Source organism: Colias eurytheme, chromosome 29 (genome assembly GCF_061535395.1).
Source record: "Colias eurytheme isolate Ceu_HAF_F1 chromosome 29, ilColEury1 Martin Lab GWU primary, whole genome shotgun sequence".
Taxonomy (NCBI): domain Eukaryota; kingdom Metazoa; phylum Arthropoda; class Insecta; order Lepidoptera; family Pieridae; genus Colias; species Colias eurytheme.
The window spans coordinates 2,742,663-2,758,772 of record NC_143008.1 but is presented as its reverse complement, the minus strand read 5'-3'; the positions used below and the strand labels follow the sequence as shown (position 1 = coordinate 2,758,772).

The 16,110-nt window shown below is 37.2% G+C and overlaps 1 protein-coding gene across 1 annotated transcript in view; it reads right to left on the bottom strand.

Moving 5' to 3' along the window:
• kst (spectrin beta chain, non-erythrocytic 5 kst) overlaps window positions 1-16,110 on the bottom strand; it is a 111,995-nt gene that overhangs the window by 28,256 nt on the left and 67,629 nt on the right. The window contains exons 37-55 of the mRNA XM_090118318.1: window positions 14,351-14,569; window positions 13,557-13,750; window positions 12,795-12,897; window positions 12,323-12,468; window positions 11,553-11,787; window positions 11,006-11,179; window positions 9,853-10,053; window positions 8,931-9,093; window positions 8,312-8,400; window positions 7,558-7,671; window positions 6,926-7,055; window positions 6,075-6,275; window positions 5,689-5,777; window positions 4,971-5,111; window positions 4,353-4,486; window positions 3,211-3,396; window positions 2,659-2,800; window positions 1,290-1,394; window positions 296-442 (exon numbers count right to left, since the gene is read on the bottom strand). Of these exons, the coding sequence (XP_089974444.1) occupies window positions 296-442; window positions 1,290-1,394; window positions 2,659-2,800; window positions 3,211-3,396; window positions 4,353-4,486; window positions 4,971-5,111; window positions 5,689-5,777; window positions 6,075-6,275; window positions 6,926-7,055; window positions 7,558-7,671; window positions 8,312-8,400; window positions 8,931-9,093; window positions 9,853-10,053; window positions 11,006-11,179; window positions 11,553-11,787; window positions 12,323-12,468; window positions 12,795-12,897; window positions 13,557-13,750; window positions 14,351-14,569 (2,913 nt within the window). The remainder of the gene's footprint in view (window positions 1-295; window positions 443-1,289; window positions 1,395-2,658; window positions 2,801-3,210; window positions 3,397-4,352; window positions 4,487-4,970; window positions 5,112-5,688; window positions 5,778-6,074; window positions 6,276-6,925; window positions 7,056-7,557; window positions 7,672-8,311; window positions 8,401-8,930; window positions 9,094-9,852; window positions 10,054-11,005; window positions 11,180-11,552; window positions 11,788-12,322; window positions 12,469-12,794; window positions 12,898-13,556; window positions 13,751-14,350; window positions 14,570-16,110) is intronic.

The following is a 16,110-nucleotide window of genomic DNA, read 5'->3' as shown; positions in this document are numbered from 1 at the left end:
AGGAGCAATAGGTTAGAACTACGTGTGCCAGGCAACTAGTTGTAGCGACACCTCGCTCTGAATCGCGCAAGCGAAATGTTTTCGCTACAGAGCATATATACAACTTTCCGACATCATCCATAATTTACATAATTTATTAAACTGATCATTTTTAAAATGTAACGAATGTACGACTCGATGCAATGGAATAGCTCATATTTTTTGGTTGTGCATTAAGATCTATTTGTGTCTTATTTACGTTTATGGTTTATTGTACAACTTTTAATGAATAAAAGATGAATAAACAAATACGAACCTGAGTCAAATAGTTCTTCCTCTGCAGCCACGCCTGGTCCAGACTGGAAGAGAGTTTCTCAACTCTCTTGATTTTCTCCGGCACGTTCGATTGTTCCGCCTCTTTTTGCAGGGTAGCGAACGCCTTTTTACGGCCGTCTATTTCCGCCTGTAAATTTAATAATAATTAGTAAAAATAAACTAAAGGGATTTCCTAATTTTGCCGATTATATGTTGGAAGAAGGTACTTTAAAAGTGGAACAAATATTCATCACAATATTCTCAATACGTAATAATATGATAATAGGTCTAAATCTTTATCGAGTTTGAAAACGACAAAGCTGTTGTCAGTCGTAACTAATATTTTTTTAAGACAACGATAAGCTGAAAATAAAAAGTATTCTAAGATACAAATTCATAGTATTCAATAGATTTTTAACAAATAAGATGGCGTTGAGATAATAACATACGAAAAGCTGTCAGTATCGTTAAATAATTTATATTTAATGCACTAATGTGATAACATAATAACATTCATGTTCTTCATTCTTCTTCATCAAAATTCTTGAAACTTGGAAAAATCCCGTCTAAACTTAAACTTCCACTAAATATAATGGTACGGGAGCTAGTAACGTTTTAAAAAAAGTCATTTTAGTATAGTTGGGTTTTTGATATACTGTTTCTCTTGCTATTTCGGTTAGAGTCCGCGCTGTCTGGCTGGCGGTAGTGGTTGCGTTTATTAGTGCGCACAGGAAAATATACTTAATTTAAAGTTATTTATTAACGCGTAATTTTTAATCTTTTGTCTTTAGATAGATCCATCAGACATAATTTTTTTATTGCAAGCCGTTTCTTTCGTTGTTAAATAGGTGACATACGCAATTTTTTATTTCAAAATAATTAAAATGTCATCGAAATAAGTGAAATTACATCAACATGAGTCCCCGTGGAGGATAAGTAACGTTGTCAACGTTGCTAGCTCCTATACTATAATAAACTTAAGAAGATACCCTCACCTTTCTCTCAGTATGCATCTCGAGTAGGGCTTCAGCGTGCGCCACGCTCTCGGGCTCCGCCCCGGACATACGTTTGACAGTCTCCGATACCCATGAGTCGAGTTCCTGTTAATAAAATACAATATTCACTTGAGACATGTAAAAAAGTTGTGATAAATGTCCTTGTATTGTAAATGAACAAGGTTAATAAATTTTATTTACATAATTGAATCTCCAGTTTAATATGAACTATAATGTGTGTAAAAGAGCTTTATTGGTTATATTAAAATAATTAAACTCGATATTAAATTAAACGTACTAGATCGTAAAAAGTTAAAATTTCAAACTATTTTTCGTAGGATGACATTAACCCGTGACGCGTCCGGCGCACAGCCGGCACCGATCCCGATAGTGTCAAGGGAGTTCACGAAATCTAGCTTTTTTATGACTACCGAGTTTGAAAATTTTATTTACCCTATTGTTCTATAATTATATGCCATGTATGATATATTTTTGGAAAGAGGAAGAAACTAGTTATAGCATAAAAATGTAATCATGACGATATATTTTTTCTATAAAATTATAAAAAATTGATTTTCTTTTGTTTTAATTTTAATTGCTTACATACTAACACTTACATGATAATGCTGAGTCATCAAATGATCATATTCACGTTTTCATATCACTACACGATTGCCAAATACATTCACTTATATTTTCACACATTTAACACAACGTATTTCACTATGAATAATAACAAATCTCCATTATTCACAAACAAGAAAAAAAGCGCCATTTTGCGTCTTCCGCACTGAAAAGTTGAGACACTTTTTCACTGAGTATTCTTCAAATATCCCTAAAACCAATATCATAAACGTATTCTACGTAAAATTTCCAGTAATATACGTCTCAATTATCACTCATCTAATTATTCCTCTCGGCATAATTCACAATCCAAATATTCGTTGAACAAGACAAATGTCACAAACTATGGCCGATGACGCAACTCAATCAATGATTCACTTTTTTTTTTATTTTGTGGTTTTGGTCTCTATTGCCTGTCTCGGAGTCGTGTCGATTCGAATTATAAATGTTTAAGGCATAGAGAAATATTTTTTATACTGGAAACATTCACTTGTAAGAACTACAGGTGACCTTCAAAGTCATTGGCCGCGTTATGAACAGTCGTTGTTACGCAGGACGCTACAGTACCATTTTGAGTTACGATTAACCGTCTGTACATAGGACGCGTCACGGGTTAACAAGAGCTTTTTTGGGATTCTTCTACAGCAAAAAGACTATTCCAGAATTTTTGATAACACGGTAATTCTAAACAATCTCTTACAATTAATTACACATATCTTTATAATTCATTCGTTCATTCATTCACCTTAAGACTCTCGTCGAACTTATATTCCGCGATCGCTTCGTCGAGCAATGCGCTTCTCTTCTCCCCCAATTCTTTCAGTTTGTCCCACGCTTCCTCGAGACCGCGTAGACTGTCCGCTATTTCGGACGCGTGCTCGGGTTGGCTGGAAGAGAATTTAAAATTAGATTTAAGTATTAGGAATACTTAATATTATAAAGCTGAAGAGCTTTTTTGTTTGTTCGAACGCGCTAATAATAGGAACTACTGGTCCGATTTGAAAAATGCTGGTGTTAGATAGCCCATTTATCCAGGGAGGCTATAGGCTATATTATATTATGACGCTAAGATCAACAGGAGCGGAGCCATGCGGGTGAAATCGCGAAGCGCAGCTAGTGGATGGTAAAATCTATATACATATTTATAGGTTAATTTCTTGCAAGCCTTGACATTATAATTCCCCTTTTGACACTCTTTCACCTTTTTTATTTGTTTCTGCGTCCACATTAGCTACCATTTCCCTCGATAACCACTATACAACTCTCTCTATCTCTTTCTCCTTTCTCTCTCTCTCACCTCTTAGCCAGCGTGTTCCCCTGGCTCCTCAAAGCTTGTATCTTGTCTCCAATGGCAGAAGCCTCAGCAGCTCTAGCCTGGTGCCGACGCTTCAACTCGTGCGCAGCCATTAATTCTCTACCACGCTCGTTGCTACTGAAGAGTGCTGCTTTTTTCGCTATACGCTCGGATGTATCTTCCACGTCCCTGTTAAAAATACAAAATAATTTTTAAATGCCGTTTTGGTTGTGTATTACGCTTAAATATCTATGAAAAAGTTACAAAAATACGTTTTAAAATGCCGTTTTGGTTAATATGTTACGTTAAAATATCAAAAATGCTCATAATGCAAAATAATTGCTCATAACGCGTCGTGGTGATAGTAAATGGCTCGAATGTCAAGTTCTGACTATCGAAAGACCACAAAATGCATAGTATGTACCTGAGCGTAATATATTATACTTACATTTGAAATATAGTTTTTAAAATCACAGGGTAAGTGAATCATTTTATTAGTAGAGATAAAATCAAAGTTATATAGCAAATTTTTAAACCGTAATAGTGTACTTATCAAAGTATGTTTTTATATTGAACTAAATAATAACAAACATGATCGAAAATCTCCAATTTTTTTTATTATACTAGCTTTCCGCCCGCGGCTTCGCCCACCTTGTCTTAAACGTAATAAATCTTCTTATATATAAAAATGAATCGCAAAATGTGTTGGTAAGCGCATAACTCGAGAACGGCTGAACCGATTTCGATAATTCTTTTTTTATTATATTCCTTGAAGTACGAGGATTTTATTATTTATTTATTTATTATACTTTATTGCATTGAAAATACATAAATACACATAACAAAGACAATACTACAGAAACAGCAAGGATGGTTCTTATGTAGAGAAAACGTAAATATTATGTAGCACGGGCGAAGCCCGGGGCGGACCGCTAGTTACATATATACTCAAACCTTCCTCTTGAATCACTCTATTACAAAAAAACGCATCAAAATCCGTTGCGTAGTTTTAAAGATTTAAGCATACATAGGTACAGAAAAAGCGACTTTGTTTTATACTATGTAGTGATTAGTAAAAAAAGTATCATGTAAAATATTATTCTTCATAATGTAAAAATGTCAACCATTAAACTCAAACTCCATACCTATTAAACGAGTGCAATTGCAGGGCGTTGGACAGTCTATCCTTATACCGTTGTAGGGCTCCGCTGAGCGCTTGCCACTTCGAGAGACAAGCATCGCGACGGGCTTGGACTGCGCCCGCTTGTTGGGAGGGACCCTGGAATAATATTATTGTTAATGTTAAAGGCTAAATAAAAGAAATAAAAAATAATAAATAGAAACTATAGTCGCGGGTCGTTTCGACCTGTGTTGGAGATATACAGAGAAACTTTTAACTTTTATAAAATAACGAAAATCTGCCCGTCGTGGGTTCTTGGGCTACAACAAGATATCGTCGAGTATGCAATTTTATTTGAATGAAAAGAATGAACTCGACTATCCGTAGCTAACATTTTGGTGAAAAATTTTCCAATATAATTTGAACTCGTGCTTTCAAAATTCAAACATCAATTATACTTGATCTAGAAGCACTTTTTTATTATTATTATATTAACACACCTTTTCTTTATTATGTCAACCATTTTAAAGCTAGATATTGTAGCCCATTTATAACTTTTCTAACCGTTTCAACCTGTCAACACTCGCCCTGTCCTATGCAAGTATTTTTTTTTCATATTTTTTGTTATTTTTTCCCTACTAACCTGTCTCAAAAGTTTATCAGCGAGCGCACAAACGTTGCGCACGTGCTTATCGTCCACTTGCATGTCGCTGTCCAAGTCGTCCAGTTTGCGGAGCAGAGCGCTACAGTGCTCGTAATCACGGCCAACTTCGTTTGCTTGTACCTGGTGAGGAAAAATACATATTTAAACTCTAATTAATAAATATTTAACTCAAACTCAAACATTTTATTCAATTAGACTTCTTCGAGAAGCACTTTTGAAACGACAATACATATTTTTAACATTTACCACCGATTCGGAAACAGTATCTACGGAGAAGAACCGGCAAGAAACTCCATAGTTGCTCGTTTAAATCATTTCAGTGTTACAATTTAATTTTACAAAATATGTAACTGTATATTATCATAATATGCCAAAGAACTGTCCTTTGGTTTAACATAAAATATTCAACATTCTGGATACACTAAAGATTAGAGTTGACACTGACTCTTGGATAATAAGAATATTTTTGTGTATTTTTGTTTGTGTTCTGGCCCTGCTTTCATAAACTGCAGAAGACATAGTTCGCGTAGAAACGGAATTTGGAAGTGGTTTTATTGTGTAAAATGAATTCCAATCGTCGTATAGACAGCCTTAGTTGTATTTAAGTGTTATTTTAACTAAAGTAGTTATCGAGTTCTCATTGAGTTCATAATATTTTTTGTAAATGAAATAAAAATAAGTTTTTAAGTTATCTTACCATCATTTCCTTGTCCCTGATCCAGGCCTCGATTTTGTCGAGATGTTGGTTGAATTCCAGGATATCCTGAGCTTCTTCCAGACCACGACCTGGAAACATTTACATAATAACATTAAATTCATAAAATTTTGATAACCTAATCAATTAATTTCTTTTACTTGTAATATTTTTAATGGAAAAGTAATTTAGTTAAATAAAGATTACAAAAGCAGTTCTGCTAAGCTCCATTTTCTATCTGAAAAATAAAGTTGTTTATCACAAACGTGCTTTTATAATTTTGTTTTAAACTTTTCAAATGCCTACTCATCTTTGTTTCCAGTCTTTTTCCTATGAATTTCATCAATTTTCTTAATATTTTCTAGCTTTATCTATAGAAACCTCCTTACCAGTCTCTTCAGCAGCTGTCTCCAACTTCCTCCAGTCCTCCCTCAGCTGCTGCAGCTCCTGGACCACCTCCTTCTCAGGTCCCAGCTGTTCAGCCAGTTCTTCCACTTCTTGGAGACGAGCTCTGTTCGCAGCCAGCTCGGCGGTAAACGCCTGGTGCTTCTGGAGACGCTTCATCTTGTCTTCAAGGCTTGTGCCTTCGCCTGGAAAATTTGAAGTAGAAATAAGAAGAAAATCGTCAATTTTGTTAATCAAAATTTTCCTCAACGATTTCTTTTTACCAATCTTAAATGGACTAAAAACGTACAGTTTAATAACCGCACAGAGATTACAATATCTTATAAAAAGTATGCCAAATAAATGAATTCAGAAAATATAGGGTAGATTTTTTTACATAGTTGAACAAAAAACTTACTTTTTGTTGTAGTATATTCACAATTTTGCAAACATAAAACTACGATAAGAACATTTTTTACTAACTTTAAAGAAATTTTCACATATAAATCCCATTGAAGTTCAAATAAAGATCACTTATTTCTCTTCGTTTTCCACCACAGTAAAAAGTGGAAAAGGGGGAGTCCCCTTTGCATCTTGGCACGACAACTCACCATGTTGTGCATTAAGAATGGCCAGCTTATCAGCCAACCATTCCCTCGCTTCGCTGCTAACCTTCTACCTTCTAAACACTTATTTTAAGATTACCCACAAAACATTTATTTTTCCCCCCGTTTTTGAAGTGAAACTTTTTTAAGGTTCGTTGAGGTTAAAATAATAGTCGCGTCATGGCAATACCGAAAGATTTTAATCTTGTCAAAGAAGTTTTACTTTGGACACGTGTGCTCTTTTAACTCACCATGTTGTGCATTAAGCATGGCCAGTTTATCAGCCAACCATCCCCTCGCTTCGTTCGCGTCGCGGCTGAACTGCGCCCGCGCACGTGCACGCAGTAAACGTTCGCGGCGTTCTGCTGCTGTTGTGTAAAGCTGGGGAGGTGTAAAAAGTTATATTTTATTTATTTATTTATGCTTTATTGCTCAAGATAAATTACAAATTTATGTTTAATTTGGGGCCTTTATTAAAAAAAAAATTGAGCAGCGCAATCGTACTGTGTAAATAAGTGTTACAATGTGAGTGAAATTGGGGCATTAAAAAAAAATTGACTGCGCAAGCGCACTAGAAGCATACACCACCTTCCACCGGTGTTGTGTATAGATGTGATTGTTTAAAATTTGTTGAATGTGTTTGAATTGTTGTTACCTATTCGTGAAAATATTAAAGAATGTTTTTTTTTTTTAATTAATATTGAACACGACTATTTCGCCTTTTTCTAGCGATAGGCGACATGCGACCCAGCCTTGTATTGATTTTTTCAACGATTTTATATGCAACATAATTGGTAGGTACGTAAGTTTGTGAAGTTGGTGAAGGAATAAAAAACAAACAAACATACTGTTGCAATTATAATAATTATAAGTAGGATTATACCTTCTTCCTCCTCTCATTGATTGCACGCAGCTCGTCAGCGATCCGCTGACTCTCCACGTGGTTCTGTTGCAGCAACTTATCGCCATGACTGTTGAGGGTGGATAGCTTCTCATCCTAATGGAGAAAATTCAAATATAAATCATTTACTTCATACCAATACATCAATAAAAAGATAAATAAAATAAGAACGCGGACAGAATAAAATGGACATTAAATAATTTGCAGTCTGGATTGGAACATTCTGTTCATAAAGGCTTTTTAAGTTCAGACATATAAAGCTGACTTCATAAATATTTTTGGATTAATTATATTAATAACTAGCGGTCCGCCCCAGCTTCGCCCGTGGTACATATTTCGCAATAATAGGTAGCCTATGTTCTTTCTCAGGGTCTAAAGATTGTCTGTGCCAAATTTTATCAAAATCGGTCCAGTTGTTTATGCATGAAAACCATACATAAATAAATACATACATACATACATAATTACAAACCTTTCCTCTTTAATATTAGTATAGATATAGATTAAGAAAATATCGACAAGCGGAACTCTGTCTGTGGCTCTGCTCCAGCACAGAGTCACAGACATTTTGCGGGTTGACAGTTTTTTAAAAGGCAACTTATTTGTACCGTAAATAAGATTTTTACCAACGAAATAAAAATCTCTCTGTGTAAATAGATCAGTTTCAAGTTTAACATGTTTAAATAACATTAAACTAAGCAAGTACTTATATTATATGAGTCATGATATGTCATACCTGTGTCGCGAGAAGTTTCTCAAAAGCTTCGTGTTTTTTCAGCAAATTGTCCACCTCCTCAACACTCAGCGTTGGCGATATTTCCGTACCTGAGGAAAACATTATTTTAGCATTCCACACTTAAATATTTTACGAGTAGAGAATTACGTTAGAATGAACAAGAAAGAGACGAATTATGAATGAATGAATGAATGAATCTCTCTCAAAGAGACGAATTATGCATTGGATTTAAAGTATAAATTTATAAAGAATAGAATAAATTCGATCACGAGGCGGGACTCGAACCCGCATCTTTTCGCGCCATTCCGGGGCGGATGCCTGACCAACTCCCACGGGATGCACATTGTTTTTTTTTTCATTTTGATATTGTTCTGTGGTGGTGGTAATTTGGTGAGCCTAACTAATTTTTAATCTTCTTTTTCACTGTGCACTCACCGAGCGCGGCCTCCTGAGCAGCGCACAGGTCGTGCAGCTGCTTGGCGTCGCGCAGGAAGCAGTGCCAGTCGATCAGCTGGTCGAGCGCCACCTGCCGGGCTGCCCAAGCAGCGTGCAGGCGAGCCCGCTCTTCCACTAGCGCGGAGCAGCGTTCTTCTATCTCCTGTAAGCACTGTGCACTCACCGAGCGCGGCCTCCTGAGCAGCGCACAGGTCGTGCAGCTGCTTGGCGTCGCGCAGGAAGCAGTGCCAGTCGATCAGCTGGTCGAGCGCCACCTGCCGGGCTGCCCAAGCAGCGTGCAGGCGAGCCCGCTCTTCCACTAGCGCGGAGCAGCGTTCTTCTATCTCCTGTAACATTTAAAAATATTATTATAATTTTTTTTCGCAGTTAATAACTCAGGCCCCGGAACCACAGACACAATAGAAAATCTATTGTGTCGTGGACCGATCGGGCCGCTTGGGGCTCAATGGGTTAAGTTAAAAAAGATAAGGCGTATTCGTTATACGTTACATGTTACATTAAGTGACAAGATAAAGTGTCAAAAAGAACACTATAAGAATAATCATGGCACAAAATTAAAATGTCTAACTACCACTTTTTGACCGCCTCCTTGGTACAGTGGTTGACGCGTGAGCGATCCTGGGTTCGATTCCGGGTGGAGACGAAAAAAATATGTCTCGTTCTGGCAGGACACAGAAGGCTCACCTACTTGTCCCTAAAGAAAATCGATCAGTGAAACAGATGTTTAATGCATCTGCCCTTTAGCCCGCTAGGGGACATGGGACTTCACTTACTACCACTTTGAACTGTGGATCACAGTTAACAAAGTCATCAGTCAGTCAGGAAAAAAATTTCTCTGTTACCAAACTGCGGAGTTAGGGTCATTCAGTCCTTTGCCACATATGTTAGCTCAGTTTTTCTGCCATTTACCTGTGCAGCAGGATGCCCCGCGTCCACCAGATCCTGTCCATGAGCTAACGCATCTTTGAACGTATCTTCACTCGCATCAATATTTTTATGAGTCAGTCAGTCCAAAGTTTTCCCGTTACAAAACTTCAGGGTATGCTCTATTAGTCAGTGATTTAGTCAGATTTATTGCCACTTACCTGTGCAGCAGGATGTCCAGCATCCACCAGATCCTGTCCATGCGCAAGCGCATCTCTGAACGTGTCGTCTCTCGCATCGATCTCCGCCCGCAACGCGTCATGGTGCGCTCGTTGCGCTTGCGCAGCGGCCGCTGAGCGGGCGCCGAGGGATGAGGACATTTGGCCTCGCAGCTCGGAGGACCAGGAGGTTACGTCACGTATCTGGAAGGGAATAAGTGTGTAAAGTTTGGGAAATTTTTGTGATAATTTCTATTAATTTGAGTACATACTGTTGTCTGTTATATTTTTGTGATCATTTCTATAATGTTTTAAGATTCAGAAATTTGGAATATCAACTGTTTGCAAAAATTATAAATTCTTTTTTAAACAAGGGTAGAATGTTCTTTGTACAACAACAGATTTCTTCTCATTTGTACACAATCTATTACTAAAAAATTATGATTTATGATTCTAATTAAGTAAATGAATTATATCTTCTACAAGGCGAGAAGTTCAAACTTCCATTTTTTTTCAGACATAATTGGTGTTTTTATTTCATTAACATTTTAAAAATTAGTAAAAAATCTTAATACATCATCTAGGTTTTTTTTCTAGAAGAAATAAATTACAAACAGAATAATCGAAATCATCGAAATAAGTACATTAATTGCAATTATGACTATCGAAATTAGTCCACCCTGCCACAGAATACATGATAGTAGCTAAACGCTACAGAACGGACACTCTCCGCCTCCCGCCAAAATTAAACACTTACCTCACCCCGCACGATAAGCCTAAAAATGGTCCGCATTTTTCTACAAGGACGATACGCAACGAAGATTGACAACATTAATCAAATTGACTTAAAGTAATTTTATTATTTTGGATTTGTGATTATCGTTTTTCGTAGAAAATGGTAAGATATTGTGCTGTTTACGGATGTATTTCATCAGAAAAACGCGAATTTTTTTTTACGCTAGTCACAAATGTGCCAACCATAAAGCGTTAACACACACATTTGCAGTCTCTACAGAGTGACTGTCAAAACGATAATTTTGTATGGAGTGTCCGGGGTGTGACCCTGCTAAAAGTACCCAACCAAACACAATCAAAATTATAACACAAAATATGTATACCTCAGATAACAGTTTTTAAAGCTAGTAATAACCCTCACCTCAGATAACAGCTGCTGCAGCTCATAGTGATGATGCAGCGCCTTCTTCCTCTCATCAGCAGCAGCACGCAAGCTGTTCCAGGCCTCAGTCAGTGCTCGTTGGCGGAGCGCTATCTGCTGCTCGTTTCCACCTGGACAGAGCTTCTGGAGACGGGTGCCTTCTTCTTGGAGCACCTGGAAGGTAGTGATGGTCATATTTTGGTATTAGGGAGAAAATTTTAGGCGATTATTGCAGAGTACTCCTAGATATATATTCATTGTGTGCTGCAAAAATGTATTTTTTCATGCATTTATGGAATTATTTGGAAATATATTGATCACAAGTTTTGAGACGGATTCAATTTTAATTAAAATAAATGCTTAGTGTCTTTTTAATTATATATAAGATAAAAAAGTTGTATAAATTGAAAAAAGCTTTATTTGTATTGTTAATACTCAATAGTATGGAGACAAGTATTTGGAAGGTTATTTTTACGCACACTTTTACACATGTGTGTGTACGTGTACATGTTTATCCATGTACGTATCTATAGTTACGTGTACATACCTGCATTTGCGCATCAATCGCTAGCAAATCATTCTCCGCTGTCGCATGGTCTCTTAGCAGCGCGTGCGCAGCTCGTAGATCCCTTGGGGGAGGGGGTGGAGCCAGTCGAGCTCGCCTAGACGCAGCTCGCGCTAGTAACTCGCCCGCGTCGCGGTGGTATCTGTGTATCTCGCCAGCTGCGTGTAGACGACGGCCGCGAGATTCGATCTGTTCGACTAGACGCTGCCAGGATTCACTGGAATAATACAGTGTCATGACACATGACATGAGTAGTAAGCCTTTTAATTGTGAACGACAGGTATATAACTATACAGTGTAAGACAGTCTTTCAAGGGAAGTTTCTGTAACCGCATATTACAATTTTTAGCAGAGGATTTCCGTGAAATCATGCTCGCTAATGCATTTGTTTTTTTTACACAGTTTTAATTTTCCGCGTCAGACAACATTACTCTGTTTTCTGTAACTTTTCTTGTTTTTAGTGCAAATTGTGTTCATTTAGTAACATATACAGACAATAAATGGGACACTTGTGAATTAATGACAAGTAGTTAAAATCTGATAATAACTACAGTCTAATTTATACCGGGCTTATGGTTACAATAGGTAAGCAGTAGTAGTGTACGATTATTATTATCATATCGATAATTATAGAGAAACATTTCAATAAAACCTACTCAAATACAATGAAAATGCAAATCTTTCTTCTCTTTTAACAAAATGCATAAAAATAATATAAATAAAAATAAATGTAAAAAATAATTGAACCTCACCCCAAAGCCTCCTGTCGTTTTTCAATATCACCAATATACGGGCTGTTAGACGCCAATAATTTCTTGGCAAGTTCCTCACACTGACTGAATCTCTCCGCACCGCTTTCTACGCGATGACGCAGTTCTTCGAATTTGGATCGGAGCACCTAGGAGCATAAATAAATAAATAATTTATGACGAATATTATGACGAATAAAACAAAGATTGTATTGTCATTAAAAAAAACGTTAATATCATATTATTATCTTGCTAATACTAAAAGTATTGCTCGATTTGAGCAAAATTTGGTACATTCTTTTAAAAAAGATAAGGGCATTTTTTACAGTACAAACCAAGTAAAACCAGAGTCTGGATCTAATAAAACAATGGAATGTGTGTTTTACCACACTGACACAAAGCTCAAATTTACGTGCATATTTCTCACATAAAATTAACTACAGTTTTTAACACATATGTATACAAGAACCCTCACCAAAAGATGCTCATAATCCTGTCCATAGTCCTCGCTCGAAGCAGCGCCATATTGCTCCTGAATCCAGCTCTCTAGTTCTGCGCTCTCGGCTAGATATTCGTGTCTGTGTGATGATAAATATTGCGTTCGATATATTATGGTTTTTACAACTTTGTACTTTTTTTGAATAAATTCATTACTGAGGGGTCAAGACGTCGTAAACAGGGTATCACAGAAAGGGCGTAATATAAAAAATGGAATGTTGGGTTTGAGATAATTTCTTGAGACACAACGAGCGAAGTTAGTTCGGAGATGGTAAATACAAGAAAAAATGATGACGATGTTTAAGTATTTTTCCCGTGATCAGTATCAGAAAAACTATAAGTTCCGTTCATAATTTGATATACAAAATCTGGGACATTCTGTACACAAATAAAGGTCCTTCGAGCCGGATTCTTCCTGCATGTGAAAAAAAACCTGTATTTATTTTTCTCAAGTGTCAGGGATGCATGTGTTGATGTCGTCGTCGTCGTCATCGATGTGATCGTGTGTTGATGTGTTGAGCTGGAATTCCTTCATCGAAAAATGGTAAAATACTCGACCAGTCTATTTTATGAATGATATCGGAAAATAGTGTATGCTAGGCTCTGTAGCGAAAACATTTCGCTTGCACAATCCAGAGCGGGGTGTCGCTACAGATGAGATGTATTAGCTCCTCCATCGCTGCAACCGCGGTACAGACGAGCTATGTTAGCCCTTCCACCGCTGCAGCGCTGCACCCACCTGCACACGCTCTCCACCAGCGCCGCCTGCCGCAGCGCTGCGCGGCGCTGCAGCCGCTGCAGGCTCGCCGCGAGCTGCTGGTGCCGCTCCACCAGTTCTGCTCCTTCCCCGCTGTCACTGGTGCACATGGCGCCCGCCACGTGGCCCATCTCGGCGATTATGGCCGCGTACGTGTCCAGTTCTAGCTCCACCGCCTGCGAAAAAGACAAAGTATTCAAAAAAAAAAGAAAAAAATCACAGCTCTCCACCCCCTGTGAATTACACAATAATTCCTTAAAAAACCAAAGAAAAAAAATTGTTCCAATAATTTTTACATAAACTTAACCGCTCCAAAACAATGTACCCTATTTTACCTAAAAATAAGGACACTAACCTTATGCCTTGTCAGCAATTGAGTAGCTCGATGTCTATCATTGCCGACGTCAGCGCTCGCCAACTCAGCGGCTTTGTCAGCGAGCCACGAGTCCACTTCAAGCGCGTCGTGCTCGAACTGCTGCACTTCTTAATCTCAACCAGACCATATAGCGACTCCAGGGCTCCTCCAAATGTTTTTGGGCTATATACCGTTCTTAATCTCGAAATAAGGCCACCAATCTTATAATCTGGTCAGAAATTGCTTGGCGAGACCCTAAAGTGACTTCAGAAGAAATTTTCGGACTATCCACCCTTCTAAATCCTAAAATAAAGCTACTAACCTTGCGTCTAGTCAGCAATTGCGTAGCCTAACCTTAAAACGACTTCAGAGGAAGTTTTCAAACTATCCACCCTTCTTAACCTCAAATAAGGCCACTAACCTTATGCCTTGTCAGCAATTGAGTAGCTCGATGTCTATCATTGCCGACGTCAGCACTCGCCAACTCAGCGGCTTTGTCAGCGAGCCACGAGTCCACTTCAAGCGCGTCGTGCATAAACTGCTGCGCTTTAAGCGCTGTCTCCAAGCGGGCGGCGCGCTCTTCAGCAGCTTGAGACACTTCGGAGTACGCTTGTTCGAGTTCCTTGCAAAGTTTCTTGATCTAAAGGAAATACAACGTTTTCGTGAAAAGTTTTATTGTACACTGTGACTTCAATATTTTTACTGTGTACACTGTGCATTATTATTATTATATACTAGCGGTCCGCCCCGGCTTCGCCCGTGGTACATGTTTGCGTTTTCTCTACATAAGAACCATCCTCGTACTTCAAGGAATATAATAAAAAAAGAATTATCGAAATCGGTTCAGCCGTTCTCGAGTTATGCGCTTACCAACACATTTTGCGATTCATTTTTATATATAAGATTTAAGTATGGTTTCAAAAGAAAAACTTGTCTTCTGTCTTAAGGTGATTGCAACGATCTGTTCCCAGCCAATATCCCGCTAGATGGCGCTGAATTCTACATTTCTAGTTTATTTGAGTTTTTGCGTAATTGGAATAGTCATCAAACCTAGGAATAGTCATGGCGGTTACTGAATATTATATTTTATTGAAATATGTTATATCATTGCCTTAAAATCCACCCAATTCGGTAAAATTATGCGTTTTAACATCTGTCATTGCATACAGGGTCGTTTACACACACAGACGTATACAAAAATGATAAAGATTTAACTCTAGATGGCGTGAATGTAAAGCGCGTCACACACGGTGAAGATACTACCTATAATATTTTATCTAATCTAGTAATATTTTATATTACAGTATCTTAAGGTATCCGGTATCAGCGTTCTGACCATCATTTTTCTTTTTTCGCTGTAGAACCGCCATCCTGTTACAAATGACCCACAAAGGAGAATGACCACGGGTGGTATCGGTAAAATTTTAGTTGTGCCACGTATTCGTTATATTGTTAATTCCTATTTGTATTTATAATGATCATATGTATCAATATTAAGTCTTAATTAAACCGGATAAATTGAAATAATAGTAAAAGTAAAAGTTTTTCTTTTGAAACATGTATGACTACGTATGGAATCGGTAAAATACTAGTTGTGTCACGTGTTCGTGATATTGTTAATTCCTATTTGTATTTATAATGATCATATTTATCACTATTAAGTTGTAATTATACCGAATAAATAGAAATAAAAGTAAAAGTTTTGTTTTGACACATACCTATATCTATCTCTCTTGCAAACGTCATATGTCATAGTTTCTATTTGAAATGTCAAATGAATGTGTTCGACGCATTGTTCGATGTTATTTTGAAATAATGTTTAAATTACGATTTACTTTTCACATTTGTCTTGTAAATTAAAATATTACCTATGTAATAAATGTAAAACTTAACGTTCATCGTTAGTTTAAACTCGATTAAGTAGTTTTTTGAAGTGTTGAATAAAACTATTGTTTTATTTTTATTGTCGCGAACTGCGGCTTATTTACATAAAAACTTTAATCATATCTAAAAGTACTAACATCAAGCTTTAAATTGAGCTATATTTCATCTTGACACAATAAGTTTGATTGCGATACCAAGTGCCATAGTCACTTGGGCAATCTCCTGTGGTTTTCATTTTTCTGTATGGGTAGACAAAACTTCAAAACGCCACCTGCTACGGTTTATATTATTATGAAC